General features: G+C 48.2%; 1 protein-coding gene across 1 annotated transcript; it reads right to left on the minus strand.

The window, feature by feature from the left end:
• Positions 1-38: 38 nt before the first annotated feature.
• LOC112048397 (nuclear pore complex protein Nup133) lies at positions 39-18,069 on the minus strand. Its single transcript, XM_052888169.1, has 34 exons — positions 17,828-18,069; positions 15,835-15,950; positions 14,774-14,964; positions 14,263-14,452; positions 13,583-13,698; positions 13,263-13,455; positions 12,845-12,964; positions 12,202-12,604; positions 12,074-12,159; positions 11,818-11,940; positions 11,562-11,684; positions 11,324-11,446; positions 10,950-11,106; positions 10,747-10,834; positions 10,248-10,447; positions 10,013-10,173; positions 9,388-9,515; positions 8,908-9,144; positions 8,767-8,835; positions 8,612-8,680; positions 8,456-8,524; positions 8,301-8,369; positions 8,146-8,214; positions 7,991-8,059; positions 7,836-7,904; positions 7,681-7,749; positions 7,526-7,594; positions 6,499-6,614; positions 5,652-5,812; positions 5,444-5,577; positions 4,614-5,042; positions 4,138-4,248; positions 3,751-3,865; positions 39-3,036 (listed from the first exon to the last, which is right to left on the minus strand). The coding sequence occupies exons 1-34, from the start codon at positions 17,935-17,937 to the stop codon at positions 2,879-2,881; spliced, it is 4,710 nt and encodes a 1,569-aa protein (XP_052744129.1). The 5' UTR covers positions 17,938-18,069; the 3' UTR covers positions 39-2,878.
• Between the last annotated feature and the right edge of the window lie 524 nt (positions 18,070-18,593).

An 18,593-nucleotide genomic window follows, 5' to 3' on the forward strand; every position in this document is an offset into this window, starting at 1 on the left:
ATTGATTTGTTAATAATTGATAATATAAAATAAAACAATTTTTTTTTAATAATTACCTTTAATGCAACATATTAAGATTAAAAAATTAACAGAATCACAACATTATAGCTATCTTAGAATTAGTCCTAATTTAACAACCATACAGTTGGACGACGGGTACATTTTCTCCAAAAATTTTCAAGTGTCAAGTCTTCAAACAAAGCTTAGTTACTGCGTATATATGCATAAATTGAATGGACAAAATAAAATTTGACTACTTTTCCCAAAAACCGGACGTTAGTTTTACAACATTCAGATCTGCCAAATACAAAACCGATAATACTGATTGATATATTATGTTCTGAGCTATCGTGTAGCTAAAACAATATACTAGCGTAATAATACATATCTCAAACAGCTCTTTGAAAGCTAACTAAGCGCTAATGCTACACAGCACTCCCCACTGTATGGTCGATAAACCGCGGCATACACCTAAATCAGTCTGACTGAACTTTATCGAATGGTGAGAAATTGTACATTTTTAACTTAAACCTACAAACAATAAAGAAACTTACAAATTAAATCAAGGGCTGTCAAATTCTAACGCAAGTATTTGAAACATTTCAACGAGTTGATAAAGCACAACCCCCATTAATTTTTTTTTCAAAAATGAAATGTCCAAAACTTGTAGAGGCGTTGTCAGTGACGTTTCATGATTTTGTTGTTATTTGACACTCAGATAGATTATAATCTATTATAGCACATAGGTTATTTTTTATACCAAAAAGCTTAAGGTCCGCAAGATGACGTAAATCCTAAATTTTAAATGGCAATTTTAAATTAAAACATTAAAGTTGTGCCACATCAACTTGGTGAAAAAGTTACAGAACACATTAGCTGACATATTTAAGGAGACTGTGCGAGTTTGCAGGGCTTGTTAAGATATGAAACAATACAGCTATATAAAACATAAGTAATTTCATACTCACTCCGGAATATTAAATCAATATAGCTGAGCGTTCAGTAAACCCTACACTATGAAGTCTCCACACATTGTATATTATAACGCGAGCCTGCGACTGCCAGACATACCTGATTCTATGAAGCCTAGAAGTATGGTTCCACCGTGCTTCTACCATGAGTAAGTAATACATACAATAATATGGAGTGTGGGTCGTGATTGCTATGATTGTTTTAATCTTTGTAGGCGTTTTTCGAAAGGTTGTAGCGATGCTTAGTGATTGACGACTGGGGACATTATTTCTCTTATATTTTGTCAGGGGAAACATAAAAAATACGTGTTACATAGTGCAACACACTTCTTGTCCTTCATTGGGTTAAACCGTGTTCTGTCATCCACTTGGATTGGAACTACCTTAATACTTAATAATTGATATTTTGCATTGTTCTATGCATAGGTATGTTCTAATTTAAAATAGGATGATGTGTTGAAAATTATATTATTACCTAATATAAATTAATTAATTAATATATTTGGAAAATACTTACTATCCAACCCCGAAGCACCATGTGTCATGGGTACTAAGATAGCTGATTTCATGATTTACATTTATAAAATTTAAACAAATTCAAGTCGATCTCATCTAAATAAGTTATATTTCTTGTAATTGGTCTGGTAACTTCACTCTGATTTTAACTATCAATAATGATTGGTCGCTCCATAATAAGGTATCTTAACCACTTTCAAAGGTCACCACGGTCCAGGCTCCATAGCTGGCTCCATACCTATGCTAAAATCCTGATCTGACGAAATGTCAGCCTTCATAAAATGAGGTAAGTCTCGCTAACGCAGGCTCTCAGTCTACGAATTTGACAATTATAAAGTACATAGTTATCGTACATCACAGGATGTACAGCAACCAACTGGTATTGGTTTTGGTATTTTTAATGATCTTTTCGAACTCTCATATTTTTTAACTCATCTAAAACATGAACGCTTTACTGGTGATGTTTAGAGTAGAAGTAGTTCAAGATGGTACTATAGATGTATTAAATATAATTTGTAGGCACCACATCATACCTAGAGAGAAACACAAATGGCGACCAATGTCAAATTGTTTAGCTCTAAGTGTTTGCTTAGGCTAATAGCAAAAACACGTGAAATATACCATCTGAACAAACCTGAACCAAATTAGAATATAAAATATAACTTGAGTTTTAGATTTATTTCCCTCGGTTCAGAAAACCACTTGGTTCTTAACCAAGGTTTGTTTTAGACGTATTTAAAGACACATTCAATTATAAAATAGGATCAATTAACTAAATCTCAATCGACCCAGCCAGGGATCGAACCCAGGACCTCCGTTTTGTAAATCCACCGCGCATACCACTGCGCCACGGAAGTCGTATACAGCAATATACATATAACCAGTGTGCCTAGTGGGAGTTTTCAATGTTTTCATACTGTTACTATCGCGTTAACGTAAACGCGAACTTATATGGAATTGAAACAGTTGTGCAGTAGTGCCACTAGATGGCGCTGTTTCGATTCCTTAAAAAATCGCGTTTACGTTAACGCGATCATCACAATATCAAATTGCAACTAAGCCCTCAGGATACAATAAAACTTAACATCAGAAGAGATTGCAGTCAAGCGTTTCAAGCGATGCCCCATTAGTGCGTTGCGTACGGTGCGTCGTAATAACGTTTAATATGACACCATTAAAGCGTTGCGTCGTTGCAGCGAAGTTTCACGGAGATCAATCGCTACGACAGTGTTTCACTTGTTTAGATCTTGAGACTGACCATGTGCGAGCGTGAGTCGTTCGCTTGCACTGCGGCGACGCAACGCAGGTGTGGCATACAATGCGTTGATCCTTTGCGACGACGCAGCACAATTTGTACTAAGGCGATCTTCGCTTAATATAAATTACAAGAGTTACGACGCTTCGATCAAGTGGTCGGTTCTAGTGGCGTCCACCTGCTCGTAGCCGTACTTGATGATGAAGTGGAATCGAGGGTCGGAGACCAGCTCCGCCAGCTCCGGCGCCGTCAGGATGTCCTCCACGGGTGGCAGCAGCAGTTCCAGATCAGCCCCTGCAAGATGAGTTTAATTTTAGTGAAGACCCAATCGAAACTAAAAGTACACAACATAGAAACGCTAAGAATTCCGGATAGATCCCTTAACTTGCTGAGTTCCTATTTGATGAATAGAATTCAGAAAGTAGATATCAATGGAAAGCAGTCTACCAGATCTATTGTAAAAGTGGGGGTTCCTCAAGGATCTATACTAGGACCATTTCTTTTTCTCATATATATTAATGACCTTGCTTATGTTGATAAGGATAATCATGATACAGTTTTGTTTGCAGATGACACATCACTTATGTTTAAAAGTAATAGAGGAGAAATCTATAATGACGATGTAAGCAACTCTCTCAAGAAAGTGGTACATTGGTTTGAAGCTAATAATTTAGTGCTCACTAAGAATAAAACTAAATGCATAAAATTTACATTATCTAACGTCCAGCAAGTAAAGGGCAGTGTTAAGCTCAGTAATGAAGAATTAGATCTGGTTTATACCACTGTTTTTCTTGGAATTACGTTAGACGCTAAGCTGCAGTGGGGCCCACATTTAAACAATCTATCGAATCGTGACGATGACGACGATGACGATGATAATGATGATGATGATGATGATGATGATGATGATGATAATGATGATGATGATGATGATGATGATGATAATGATGATGATGATGATGATGATGATGATGATGATGATGTTAAGTGGACGAGTGGCTCACTAACCCATGAGGTGCACGAGGTCGAGCAGGCGGAAGAACATCTTGTCCTGCATCTCTGCGGCGGGCGCGTCCACGCGACACACCGACCAGTCGTCGCGCCGGATGCACACACACCACACCTGCGCTCACACACACATCCGTCATTGACATGTGCTTGTAAATTAAGCCTACCGACTTGAAATAATGAATTTTGAATATAATATTAATGAGACGAATTGGTTGCACGAACGTGCGCACGTCAAATCCAATGAGCAATCGTATGACTCAGTTGTATAGCGAGGCAAATTCATTCGTAACACTCTCGATGGTCCGCGGGGCCGTGAGGTGGGTAGCGACAGATAAACCCACAACTGATGCATCCCACTTTCGGCCTTGCCAAGCTAGTGCTCACCCTCAGGCGCAGCTCGTCCCGGCGCTCCATGTCGTCCACGAAGTCGGTGAGGTCCAGCGCCTTCTTGTAGTCGTACTCCGTCAGCGAGCGGCTCGACGAGTCGATGTACATCTGCCATTTATAAATAATACCTGTTGTTACTATTGGTACAAAAGTTTCATCATTATCAAGTTTTGACAAAAAATAAATTACGATTTTGTATGAATATGTTTTTAGAAAACTGATAGTTTGTCGACGGTTCCAACAAATAATACGTAGATGAATAAAGCTCCATATACAAGTATAAAATAATTATTTTTAATGTACTCGTACAAATAAGAAAAAAAAACATTTTTTTATTAGATAACCATATTTATGATATTTTGTATTTTGTTAATAACAATTCCGACTCGAATTCGGCTACAGTACACAACTAGAGGTTTCTGTACACCCCCAAATGTACAACCCACACTACCATTACACAGTACAAGGTCAACCTGCACGATCTCCTCCGGGTCCATGACGCGGCCGCCCTCCGCGTCGTCGTCCAGGCCGTGGTGCAGGCGCAGGTCGCGCGGCAGCGCGCCGTGCTGCTCGGCCAGCGCCAGCCGCGCCTCGGCGCGCCGCCACGCGTCCGCCTGCGGGCCCTCGTCCGCCAGCGCGCACAGCTTGGCCAGCGACGCCGCCGTCCGCATCCTGGCCACGCGCTCCGTCTCCTGCTCGGCCAGGTCGGCGTAGAGCGCGGCGGCGAGCGGCGCGTCGTCGGCCAGCAGCGCGTGCAGCGCGCGCAGCGGCAGGCGTTCGGGCGCGGCGGCGAGCCAGGCGCGCAGGCGCTCGGGCGCGCGCGGCGCCAGCGTGCGCAGCAGCAGCGCGCGCTGCGGCCCGCCGCGCGACGCCAGCCACGCGAACGCCTTCTCCGCCATGCCCTGACGTTCACGTTGTCATTTCAATAACAATATACAACATTAACACAGATAAAGTTCGCGACGATATAAATCTATAATTTCAACTAATAATAAAAACCATATTAAATCTGTTTTGTAGTTTAAACAATTTAAACTCACAGGGACGGAGGAAAAAGTGTGTGACGACTGAAGAGATCAGTCACAAAATGATGGTACCATCACTGTCGCTACTACTTGTCACGTTATAATATAGTATAATATGACACTCACAAATAACGTGTCTTTTTAGTGGTAGACTGAAGACAATTTTCAAAATGGGTTAAGTAGATCCAGAGACTTAACCCCAACAATACCATAAACTTTACCTTTTTATAATATTAGTATATAATTATTAATTATACCATTATCACTCTATCGCTCACCTCGTGCGCGAACCGGTCGACGTAGGCGCAGAGGCGCTGCGCGTCGCCGCGGCGCACGCACATGTCGATGAGCAGCTCGAAGTCCTTGAACTTCTCGGCCAGCGCCGCCGCGCGCTCCAGCTGCCCCTCCTGCACTGCGGACAAGCACCGTGCAACATTCACGTTCCCTGCAGCGGCAGCACTGCGGCACAGCACAGCGGGCACTCACGGTACGGCGTGATGGTGTCGCTGCGCAAGCGCTCGTACAGGTGCGCCGTGCGCGCGGCGCGCAGCGGCTCCGCCTCGGCCAGCAGCAGCTCCGCCAGCGCCGCCGCCGCCTCCAGCAGCTGCGCGCGCAGGCTGGCGTCCGGGCACTTGTGCGCGCACTCGCTGTCGCCAGAGACACATGTCATACAATAACACCAACGACAAACCATAATCCACAGACATTCATAGCTAGTCAAGTAGGGTGCTTGCTAACTCGGCTACACAGGGAGAACTACAAGAGCAGAGAAAGTACTATGTTGACATGTCAAAAGGGACAACTTGACCGGTGTTACGAGTTTCTCGAGTATGGGTGGTATTAACATTAATTATATTTATATTATTATAAAAAGAAGATATTTGTACGAAGTTGTTGCAACAGTGACGGTATAAATAAGAGGGAGTTTCATCAAATATCCTCATCAAGTCATCAATTGAGTTCAGTTCTTTGTTAGGCAGCGTGAACACCGTCACGCTGCTATACTCATTAATGATTTTGTGCAATAATGTTTTGTGTTCTAATTATTTACAATGTTTTATATAGTAATAATGATAAAAATGTTCAGTGTGGGCATTGAGAAGATATTGGGTAGGGGAGCTGATCCCTTAAACCTACACCCAAGGTCACAAGTCCTGGGACCTGCTCGAGATGTTTGCTCTACCAAAAAATGATGATACAATAGAAAGCAATGACAGTGATTGTCATTGCTTTCTATTACGTTACACTCGATGGAGCCGGCACCCACACGATGAATCCATGAAATGCTAACATCTCATGAGGGCGCACAATGACATGGTCGGCGAGTACTCACGAGACGGCGCGCTTGTGCAGCGCGGCGAGCGCGGACAGCAGCGCGCGCGGGCCCAGCGGCGGCGCGGGGCGCGGGCCGGCCTGCGCGCGCAGCTTGTGCATCTCGCCCAGCGCCGTCTGCACACACACACGTTACTGCGACACTTGTGTACACGACAGCTTTAAACACTGCCATTGCACTGTTGTTTAACCGTTTTACCGACAGAGTAAAAAGAAAATATATTAATGATTATCAGGAGCGGTACGCATAATAATTTGTCTAATTTTGGGAATAAACCGCCAGGAAATGATTTTGGAATGTTTTTGTGTTTCAAGTACCTTTGTATGAGCTGTGCTTTCAGGAAGTCCAGAATCTATTTGGTTGTTTGATGGTTATGATTTTTGACATAGGGCAGGGGGTGGCAATAGCTCTAGGCAGGTTACGGGTATGGTAGGGTAGGAGTAGGGTAGGATAAGTCAGGGGTAGGAAAGAAGTGCACATAAGTAAAAGAGAACCTTGACCGGGTCTGCTATTGAATATTATAATATTTTGAAAAATTTTGATAGGGGGCATTAATATAGGTATACGTTAAAAAGCTTGCAAAAATATAAATAGAAGGATGTGAAATAGGGGTTAAAAGTTGACATCGATTTTTACGCGGACGAAGTCGTGGGCGTCCGCTAGTGTTAAAGTATAATGGTACATTCATCATTCCAAATGTTTTCAAAAATTGGTTCAATAATGTGAAAAAAAAAACATGAGGAAAAATGCGTGTGATCAGTGATGATTTTGACAGATCTGACTTCGGCGCTCACACTGCGCCTCACAAGATAGCTCAGAGTCGTTCAGTGCACGATGGAGCGACCGAGCGCTCCGGTATGCGCAGTATCGGTCGGCCCCCGCTGGGTTTACCGAAGTTATTAAATGGATTGAAGGTAATTGCTGGTTACAAGCAGCTCGAAACCTTGTTGTTTGGAGGATGACATATTGTTTATTTTTCTTCACGAGATATGTCGTCAGTCGTATGTCAGGCCCGCACGCCACTCACCGTGAGCGCGCCGAGCGCGTGCAGCGCGTGGTGCGCGGCGGCGCGCGCGTCGTGCGCGGGCGGCGGCAGCTCGGCCAGCGCGCGCAGCACGCGCGTGATGCGCGTCACGCGGCGGAAGCACACGTCGGCCGTATGTCAGCCCGCACGCCACTCACCGTGAGCGCGCCGAGCGCGTGCAGCGCGTGGTGCGCGGCGGCGCGCGCGTCGTGCGCGGGCGGCGGCAGCTCGGCCAGCGCGCGCAGCACGCGCGTGATGCGCGTCACGCGGCGGAAGCACACGTCGGCCGTATGTCAGCCCGCACGCCACTCACCGTGAGCGCGCCGAGCGCGTGCAGCGCGTGGTGCGCGGCGGCGCGCGCGTCGTGCGCGGGCGGCGGCAGCTCGGCCAGCGCGCGCAGCACGCGCGTGATGCGCGTCACGCGGCGGAAGCACACGTCGGCCGTATGTCAGCCCGCACGCCACTCACCGTGAGCGCGCCGAGCGCGTGCAGCGCGTGGTGCGCGGCGGCGCGCGCGTCGTGCGCGGGCGGCGGCAGCTCGGCCAGCGCGCGCAGCACGCGCGTGATGCGCGTCACGCGGCGGAAGCACACGTCGGCCGTATGTCAGCCCGCACGCCACTCACCGTGAGCGCGCCGAGCGCGTGCAGCGCGTGGTGCGCGGCGGCGCGCGCGTCGTGCGCGGGCGGCGGCAGCTCGGCCAGCGCGCGCAGCACGCGCGTGATGCGCGTCACGCGGCGGAAGCACACGTCGGCCGTATGTCAGCCCGCACGCCACTCACCGTGAGCGCGCCGAGCGCGTGCAGCGCGTGGTGCGCGGCGGCGCGCGCGTCGTGCGCGGGCGGCGGCAGCTCGGCCAGCGCGCGCAGCACGCGCGTGATGCGCGTCACGCGGCGGAAGCACACGTCGGCCGTATGTCAGCCCGCACGCCACTCACCGTGAGCGCGCCGAGCGCGTGCAGCGCGTGGTGCGCGGCGGCGCGCGCGTCGTGCGCGGGCGGCGGCAGCTCGGCCAGCGCGCGCAGCACGCGCGTGATGCGCGTCACGCGGCGGAAGCACACGTCGGCCGTATGTCAGGCCCGCACGCCACTCACCGTGAGCGCGCCGAGCGCGTGCAGCGCGTGGTGCGCGGCGGCGCGCGCGTCGTGCGCGGGCGGCGGCAGCTCGGCCAGCGCGCGCAGCACGCGCGTGATGCGCGTCACGCGGCGGAAGCACACGTCGGCCGTATGTCAGCCCGCACGCCACTCACCGTGAGCGCGCCGAGCGCGTGCAGCGCGTGGTGCGCGGCGGCGCGCGCGTCGTGCGCGGGCGGCGGCAGCTCGGCCAGCGCGCGCAGCACGCGCGTGATGCGCGTCACGCGGCGGAAGCACACGTCGGCCGTATGTCAGGCCCGCACGCCACTCACCGTGAGCGCGCCGAGCGCGTGCAGCGCGTGGTGCGCGGCGGCGCGCGCGTCGTGCGCGGGCGGCGGCAGCTCGGCCAGCGCGCGCAGCACGCGCGTGATGCGCGTCACGCGGCGGAAGCACACGTCGGCCGCCGCCAGCGCGCCGCTGCGCAGCGCCTGCAGCACCTCGGCCTCCTCGCCCTCCGAGCTGTCGGCGCCCTCGCCCTCCGCGCCGGCCGTCACCTGCCGGTGATCACAGCGGTCGAGTCCACGCGGTAAAGCTAACAACTCCAAGAAGAACAGCAAAGCGTATGTAACAGCACTGACATGTTCACAGATAAGTTCAACTAGTGGGACTCGTGATAACGATAGACGGGGTTGATCACAGATTACAATTTCAATTTACACAATTTCTTTAACTTTCCTTTCTTTTATTTTCATTGGTTCAACTTAAAATGTCAAAGTAAAATGGTGTGAGTACGTTACCCGGTGCAGCGCGGCGTCCACCAGCGGCGCGCCCTCCTGGTGCAGGCGCTGCAGCGCGCGCGCCGCCGCCAGCCGCTCGCCCAGCGCGCACAGCTCGTGCTGCGTGCTCACCGCGCCCTCCGCGTGCTCTGCACACACACGCACACTTACTTGGAGATATGACATTCCCCTGATCGGTCTACGGGTCAACTGTTTCCGTTCAATATATATTCATTCATAATCCGCACTGCGAAGTTATGGAATTCCTTTCCAGCTTGCGCATTCTTTTTATAATACGAGTATCTTCAAGTAAAGAGTGAATAGGCATCTTCTAGGCAAGTACATTACACCATGCATCATCGCCCAATATCAGCCACAATACAGTCAAGCATTCGCCTATACAATGTAAAAAATATGTGTGCTTTAGACCACACAACTGAAGTAAAACTTATTTCTACTGGTAGTTTAAAATAACAAACACTTGCTTGCAGATGACACGCATCATATAAGCCTCAATTACATTTTTCATAACGCATTCACCAACTTACTTCTCGAGTTGAGCGTGCCTAAACTCGTTTTAGTTCAAACCACATATAGAGAGCAGTGTGTGTGTGTGTGTGTGTGTGTGTGTGTGTGGGAGACGCACCGCTGGTGACGCAGGCGAGGCGCCGCCACAGGCCGTGCGCGCGCAGGAAGTCGAGGAACAGCGCGAACACGCGCTGCTTGTCGCGCAGCTGCGCCGCCGTCTGCAGCGCGGCCGAGCTGCCCAGCGCCACGCGCGTCGCGCCGCCGCCGCGCAGCTTCCACCTGCGACGGAGGGCCGTTCACATGTTGGCAGTCACACTACAAGACATCATCGCGTCGGGCAGCGGGTCGCTCACCTCGGGTCGCCGGCGGGCGCGTCGTCCAGCATGTCCTGCGCCAGCGCCAGCGCGGTGCGGTCGAGCGGCGCGTCGCTGTGCGGCTCGGCGCGCGGGAACAGCTCGGCCAGCAGGCGCGCCGCCGCGCCCGGCTCGCCGCGCACGTGGAACAGGAAGGCGCTCTTCAGCTTGCCCGCTGCGTCCGTGCTCATGGCGCTCACCTGCGGGAACGCGGTGCTAGTGTAATGCACTCGTGATATTCATTTGGTGAACGAAACGGTGCTATGCGGTGCTACGAGTACGATACTCTTCCCACAGATTGAATGTGACGCCAATACTGAGGTGGCGAGCAGCGTCACCGGCGCGACACACAGCACACATCAAAGTTCACTAAAGAACGTAACGAAGAAAGCAAACGAAGTGCGCCACAACCGGAACCTCAAACGACTCTTAAACACCATTCAAATAAGTAGTACAAATTTTCAAAAAACGTAAATGATATGTAACTTGGATTATTTACCTCGTGCGGGTCGATCTCGTAGAGCGACAAGTTGCTGTCGTACATGTCTGACGGGCACGGCGACCCCATCGGACTGTCGCATATAGAACTGTAAACAAACGTCAAGATATAAAGATCTAAAATAAGAGTCAATAACAACACCAGTCAATTAATCAAAGTATTTTTTAAAAACAACAATTTAATTTTAAGCTTTCTGTCCGTACGGTGTGTGGTGCTGCGGGCCCGGCTCGGCGGCGCGCAGCAGCAGCACGCCGTGCTTGCGGCTGAACAGCAGCGGCAGGCCGTCGCACAGCGCCGCGCCCAGGATGCGGTCCGACTCCGCCGACACGTCCACGTACTCCGCCTTGTCCGTCGCCGTCGCTGCAAGTACGATACGGTATCAAACTACTCGTAATAAAAAATATTTTTTTTTTGATGCAAAATACGATATCTAAAACCACATCTGCCAAAGCAGGACAGCGGCAGGCTGCGCGGGCGCGTGGGCGGCGGCAGGCAGCGCGGCGGCTCGTCGTCGCGCGGCACGTCGTCGCGCGGCACGTGCAGCGCGCACGGCGACGTGCCGTGTGTCGACACTCACGCGAGAAGCAGGCCACGTAGGTGGAGGTGTACAGCAGCGGGCGCGTGGGCAGCGGCAGGCAGCGCGGCGGCTCGTCGTCGCGCGGCACGTGCAGCGCGCACGGCGACGTGCCGTGTGTCGACACTCACGCGAGAAGCAGGCCACGTAGGTGGAGGTGTACAGCAGCGGGCGCGTGGGCAGCGGCAGGCAGCGCGGCGGCTCGTCGTCGCGCGGCGACGTGCCGTGTGTCGACACTCACGCGAGAAGCAGGCCACGTAGGTGGAGGTGTACAGCAGCGAGCGCGTGGGCAGCGGCAGGCAGCGCGGCGGCTCGTCGTCGCGCGGCACGTGCAGCGCGCACGGCGACGTGCCGTGTGTCGACACTCACGCGAGAAGCAGGCCACGTAGGTGGAGGTGTACAGCAGCGGGCGCGTGGGCAGCGGCAGGCAGCGCGGCGGCTCGTCGTCGCGCGGCACGTGCAGCGCGCACGGCGACGTGCCGTGTGTCGACACTCACGCGAGAAGCAGGCCACGTAGGTGGAGGTGTACAGCAGCGGGCGCGTGGGCAGCGGCAGGCAGCGCGGCGGCTCGTCGTCGCGCGGCACGTGCAGCGCGCACGGCGACGTGCCGTGTGTCGACACTCACGCGAGAAGCAGGCCACGTAGGTGGAGGTGTACAGCAGCGGGCGCGTGGGCAGCGGCAGGCAGCGCGGCGGCTCGTCGTCGCGCGGCACGTGCAGCGCGCACGGCGACGTGCCGTGTGTCGACACTCACGCGAGAAGCAGGCCACGTAGGTGGAGGTGTACAGCAGCGGGCGCGTGGGCAGCGGCAGGCAGCGCGGCGGCTCGTCGTCGCGCGGCACGTGCAGCGCGCACGGCGACGTGCCGTGTGTCGACACTCACGCGAGAAGCAGGCCACGTAGGTGGAGGTGTACAGCAGCGGGCGCGTGGGCAGCGGCAGGCAGCGCGGTGGCTCGTCGTCGCGCGGCACGTGCAGCGCGCACGGCGACGTGCCGTGTGTCGACACTCACGCGAGAAGCAGGCCACGTAGGTGGAGGTGTACAGCAGCGGGCGCGTGGGCAGCGGCAGGCAGCGCGGCGGCTCGTCGTCGCGCGGCACGTGCAGCGCGCACGGCGACGTGCCGTGTGTCGACACTCACGCGAGAAGCAGGCCACGTAGGTGGAGGTGTACAGCAGCGGGCGCGTGGGCAGCGGCAGGCAGCGCGGCGGCTCGTCGTCGCGCGGCACGTGCAGCGCGCACAGCGACACCACGCGGGCTCGATCGCGCTGCTCCACGCTGATGTGAGCTGTGGAGATTACTCGAATATTATTAAAGATAGGCATTTATCTTTTTAACAGAATATTACGATTCTAGAAATTTCTATTGCTAAGAAAATTGTCTTGAAACAAGCAAATCACATAACCGAGTCCTCGCCTGCGCGATAAAGGAGGGGAGTAAACAACAACAATAGTGAGCCAGTGAGGAACCACAGTCTCGCTTCAGTCTGCCGTCGCCCACCCCTGTACAGCGCAGTGGACGCACTCACCGAGCGCGTATCTCATGTCGGGCGAGCGCGCCACGTTGACGGCGGCCAGCAGCAGCAGCAGGCCGCGCGCGCCGTGCGCGTGCACGTCCAGCGCCATGATCTCCAGGCTGTTGAGGTCGCCTGTGGGAGCATTGACAATGTACATTTATGTATTTATTTAGCACACAATAACAACATTACAGAGAGATCCGCATCCACAAACAAAGCCTGTGCGTTCAACTCCTCTAGCCAAAAGACCTAGTAATTTTTGCCAGCGTAGCGCCGTCTCAGCTTTGGATCTCGGTAATTGGGCCGCAAAGGGTTGCCAAGGATTCGCTAACATTTGATGGCAGCAGTGGGATACGAACCCACGCTTGCGAAGAGGCTGGTGTACGGTTCCGTCCAACATCCCGAGCTGGGACAGCTGGGTGCTACCGACCTTGCGGCGCTAGGTGCGACCGCGCGAAGGCCTCAGACAGCGGGCGCCGCAGATGGTGCTCGTGCACCTCGGCGCCGCACCACAGTTGCAGCAGCGGCCCGCCCGCCACCAGCGCGTAGCACTCTTCCTCCTCCGCCGTCTCGCCGCTCTCCGGGCTGCTCCACGGAGGCAGCACCACTACTCCCACCAATTTCTGTGCGGAAAATTTGGTTGTCTGTCAGTTAACGGACGGTAAGTTTACGTTTTTGTAAAAAAATAAATCTAATGACAATGTTGCTAAAATCTCTGCCCCACCTCACAATTCGAAGGTATAATATTACCGTGTCAGCGTGCGCGGGCATCGATCCAAAGAACAACAGCGACACCCTGCGGCCGATGCCGCCGAGCCATCCGCTGGGCGGCCGCAGCGTTTGACACACTACTGTGGGACGACCCTCTGTGAACGAACAGGACTTACTAATGTAATCTATATACTGATATTAAGTGGAAAGATTTGATTGATAAAACTACTGGACTGATCTAGAAAATTCTTTCACCATTAGAATCCTACATTATATCTGATTATATATAGGCTATGTTTTATCTCCATATACCCACAGGAAAGGTGATTACAATAAACTGATTTTCACTGCGATAACAGTTCACAATAGACAAAAACTGTGTTTCAACAAAGTTATTAACAAGGCTGGTATTAAAAAAATACTTATTTGTTATGCATGATTTCTGTTGTAAGTGCATCATACTGTTTTGTTTTGTCCCCACATTCCCCACAGGATTCATCATTAGTTCATAAATATTTCATCACAATCTAGATTTGAATTATCCTTCCTGTCTAGGCATCAATCCAATACTTTGCTTGCTGATTTCACTCAACAAAGAAATCTTACTTTGGGGCTAGATAGTGATGTGTATTGTTTAAATAAATTTATTTATTATTTATTATTAAAAAAATTTTTTCTAGTATAGAAACACAAAAACTTCAACTTTCTTTTTGACTCACCATTAGTGGTGTTGATTTTGACCAGTGTGCAGGTGGTGGTGGCCAGCAGCAGGCCGCGGCTGGCGGCGGCCAGGCGGTCGCACTCCTGGCCGGCCAGCTCGCACGACACGTCGGTGTAGGCGCCCTCCGCGCCCACCGACGGCCAGTAGCGCACCACGCCCTCTGGCGATACGCCGATGCACGACGGGATCTATGGCAACCACAGGTGATAGAGTGCAGGGAAGGAGGGTGCGATGGTCATGCTGATGCGAGACCTTCAACATTTTAATAAGCTGATAGTTTGTCAGCTGCTGAGAATCGGAATGTAACCATCATCCAATTTAGTTATTTTTTTGGGATAATATGAGAAGTTAAACTTATGTCTCAAGGCAAGCCGTGTCAATCTGTTAGACATTTATTACTGCTGCTTTTCAAAACCACTATGATCTGAAATGCCTACCATATTTACTTATGGTAGAGGCATGGTCTGACTTTCCTGATCCTCTTTCACACACCGCTCCACACGCAGTACCTGTGCCCCCTCCTCATAGAACAGCAGCACCAGCTCGGCCTTGTGCGCCAGGTCCGTCTGCGGCAGCGTGAGCTCCCGGGCCGTGGGCGCCGCGCACGCAGCCGCCTCGCGCGGCCAGGCCAGCACGCGACGCCCCGCCACCACCCAGCACCAGCCGCACGGAGACATGCGGACGCTCACGTCGCCACTAGCTGGAAATTATCATAAGTTGTCTAAAATATTGAATGACTGAAATACTCTTCATTGTCATACACTAGTGGACACTGAACACCTGTAAAGTTTGACCTGCATAGTTTCCATTCCCATTCCCATTTCCAAGGGATAAAATATAGCCTATGTTACTCACTGACTATGTAGTTTTCCATTCAAAATATTTTTTGTGGCTTAGACGCAAAACCATAGCAAACAAACAAAATAACATTGACATCAATTATATTAGTCAGAAAACATTACAATTAAACTACAGAATGAGAAAACTACAATTGTATATTTCAGAATTTAAACTATCGTGATTATTATTTATATTAATTGATTATAAAACGTATGTACGAAATGTATAGTATATGCCAACTAGTGCTCTGATATTGCAACACACTATATAACGCCACTGTGATGATTTACACACTGTGCAGTATACACATCCTAATGTTGAGATCAGACACAAAGCTAGGCAATTGCCTAACTTTGTAACAAATATTTCCTGCCATGCAGTTTAGTGTATTTTATTTAATTTCATTTATTAGGGATAGAAAACAGTTATGACCTACAAAACTTAAAGTAATTTAAAAAAATGGTTTATATACACAACCCACATCTCTATTCACAAGTAATTTAACAACAAGTCGATGGGGTTGATAAAAGTTATTATGTACAATGTACATACATAATATTTTATGTAAAAATACAGCAAAATAAATTCCCCTTTGGTATTCCATTAATTTATGAATTAAACACATACCTCAGAACACAAGAACAATAAATAATGACTACTATAGTTAGTGCAATTTACAGTATAATTAAATTGAAGTTAAGCTAAAATGAATAATGTGATGCACACTTACCAAAAGTGAGTGTTTCAGTCACCATGACAGGCAGCGGCGTGCCAAACGTCTCAATGCTGCTCATTGCAGTCTTGTAGATCACATCTCCAGGCTGTTCCACTGACTGCATGAATTTGCTGTAGACAATACTGTTCTGTACTGTCCTCTTTTGCCATTTAAAGATGTATAATAAAAATTTTAATAAAAAAAATACAACCGACTTCAAAACCTAAAAACATATCCACTAAACTAAAAAGCGAAAAATAACATCATAATATGTTCTACCTGCTGATCAGTATGAAGGCGGTGCTTAGCCGGCGATGTATTAATTCAAGCCATGTGAGAATATCTTATAAATTTAGATTTTGCAGACAGTGTTGTTTCATGTGGTGGTCAGAAATGGCTTAAATTAAGACAACACCGGCTAAGCACCGCCTTCATACTGATCAGCAGGTAGAACATATTATGATGTTATTTTTCGCTTTTTAGTTTAGTGGATATGTTTTTAGGTTTTGAAGTTGGTTGTATTTTTTTTATTAAAATTTTTATTATTTTTCCATTTTTAGTGTAAAATTTCATCTCAAACAAATACATCAGACCCCTAATGACAGTCACAACCCATCTTGGTACAAAATTCTCAGCAATACAAATTAATCAAGCACAAGCACAAGGTAGCTACCCTAAACTTTTAAGGGGTTCCCTTAATTGACCTTGGTCTTCATCATCAGACCCCTAATAACAGACACAACTCATCTAGGTAGAAAGTTCTCAGCAATACGAATTAATCAAGGCCAAACACAAGGTAGTTACTGTAATCTGTTAAGGAGTTCCCTTAATTGTCCTTGGTCTTCATCACCAAACCCCGAAATGACAGTCACAACCTATGTATGTGGAAAGTTCCCATTAATACAAATTAATCAAGCCCAAACACAAGGTAACTGCTGTAAATCGCCGAGGAGTTCCCTCGTGTGTTTTATGGCTCCATCATCAGATCGATTTTAAACTATCATGAAATTGTAGTGCTTAAAAGTACTAAATGGAAAAGTTTACGAACACACTAGACACCCATATAATTTTCGAAAGTTCCCCTCAATTTCTCCAGGATTCCATCATCAGATCTTGACATCGTGGCAATGGGACCAAATGGAGACTATACCGTTTCAAACAAAAAAAGAATTTTTGAAATCAGTCCAGGCGTCTTTGAGTAATCGGTGTACATACATAAAAAAAAAAAAATACCGACCGAATTGAGAACCTCCTCCTTTTTGAAGTCGGTTAAAAATAATCTACAATACAAAATCTACACTTAGTGAGACAGCTGTATTTGTTATCTTATGAAAGCTGAGTGGTACATCAAGTAGTGACACTTTCTGCATCAAAGGCTATTGGTTTGATTACCACAAGTGGAAAATATAAATATGATGGGCATGACTTTGGGTGGTTTATATGTAAGTATTTATATGTATTACATATATATTATGTTTATTCATCAGCTATCATAGTACCTATAACAAAAGCTACTCTTACTTTAGATAGTGATGTCTGTATTGTCTGAATATACTTATTTAATATTTTTTTCATTTATTCTAACTGCCTGAGCAGCCTTGTTTGAGTCAGTGAAAAATTATGTCTACCTAAGATTGACACAAAACCATTATAAAACACTTTACATGCATGTTTTTATATATACTTATTTTATATATACTTTGAGAATATGAGGATATAACATAGTTTAAGTCATTCACAAAAAATGTGGCTATTTAGTGGTGGTTAAATAATTTTAAAAATTATTTAAAAGAAAAATTAGCTCAGGTCTTGAAGAAATTTAGAACTTAAGAAATCCTGACCTGTGCTGGGTCATACAATTTTTTATTCGATTTATATGTTACATATAATATGATTTAATAAAATACTGCACATTGATCTATATATTAACACCGAGAGCCTATGTCTAAGACAACGATTTACGACATAAAAAATAAGAACAGAAAATGAATAGGTTATGCAAAGTTACCTCTGATTTTTTTTAGCTGAACCTAGTCCAATAGGTCTGCGGCCCCCAATAGATTGTCTCACTCGAGGTGAAAACGGGCTCCGCATTCCACCAGTGCTATTGTATTCCATTTTTAACTACAGTTTTATTAAAAATTATTAAAACAAATTAACCAATTTTCCGTTGCCGCGATATTCAATAGTCCAAAAAAATCAAAAAAAAACGAATTGACAATTGAGTAATTGACATCTTTTGACAATTGACATTGACTGTTGACAATTGACATTTCATTTTACAGATAAAGTCTGTGAACGTGATTCTTACATTCGACCGTAGACAGAAATCGACATCCAACTCAGACCAATTATATAAGGACCTGCCCCGCTAGACGTTACCCATCTGTCAATGTACAATATCAACGATCTAACGCGTTTAGAAAACCGTTTTTATAGAATTGATGTTTCATTGTTGTAATAGTTTTCGTCGTATAAAGAGCTCCCTTAAAATGCTAGTTTGTGTACTTCCATGACATAAGAAACAGTCAATAACTTCTAGTTTACTAAAATATTAAGAATTGTTTCTTTTCAACATTATTTATATTACAAGTTTGACATAATTAAGTTAGAAAAACTTACAAATGAAACGTAACTTTATCTATACCATGTCCAGATTGAATTGCGCTATTTGGTAAATAAACAAACCCTTTTGTCGATGCCAAACTTTCATATAAGTTTTCAGAACCATCAAACTATTAAAACACGCACAAACACTTTGTCCTTTACAATCC

The sequence above is a fragment of the Bicyclus anynana genome, chromosome 21 (assembly GCF_947172395.1).
Source record: "Bicyclus anynana chromosome 21, ilBicAnyn1.1, whole genome shotgun sequence".
Taxonomy (NCBI): Eukaryota; Metazoa; Arthropoda; class Insecta; order Lepidoptera; family Nymphalidae; genus Bicyclus; species Bicyclus anynana.

Bases quoted from the DNA above. Each gene is read 5' to 3' on its own strand.
- LOC112048397 (XM_052888169.1), bottom strand. From the start codon at position 17,937: ATGGAATACAATAGCACTGGTGGAATGCGGAGCCCGTTTTCACCTCGA. The intron at 11,685-11,817 runs GTGAGTGTCGAC...TTCTCGCGTGAG, and splicing joins CTACGTGGCCTGCTTCTCGC to TGTCGACACACGGCACGTCG. The intron at 10,174-10,247 runs GTGAGCGACCCG...CCTCCGTCGCAG, and splicing joins GCGCCCGCCGGCGACCCGAG to GTGGAAGCTGCGCGGCGGCG.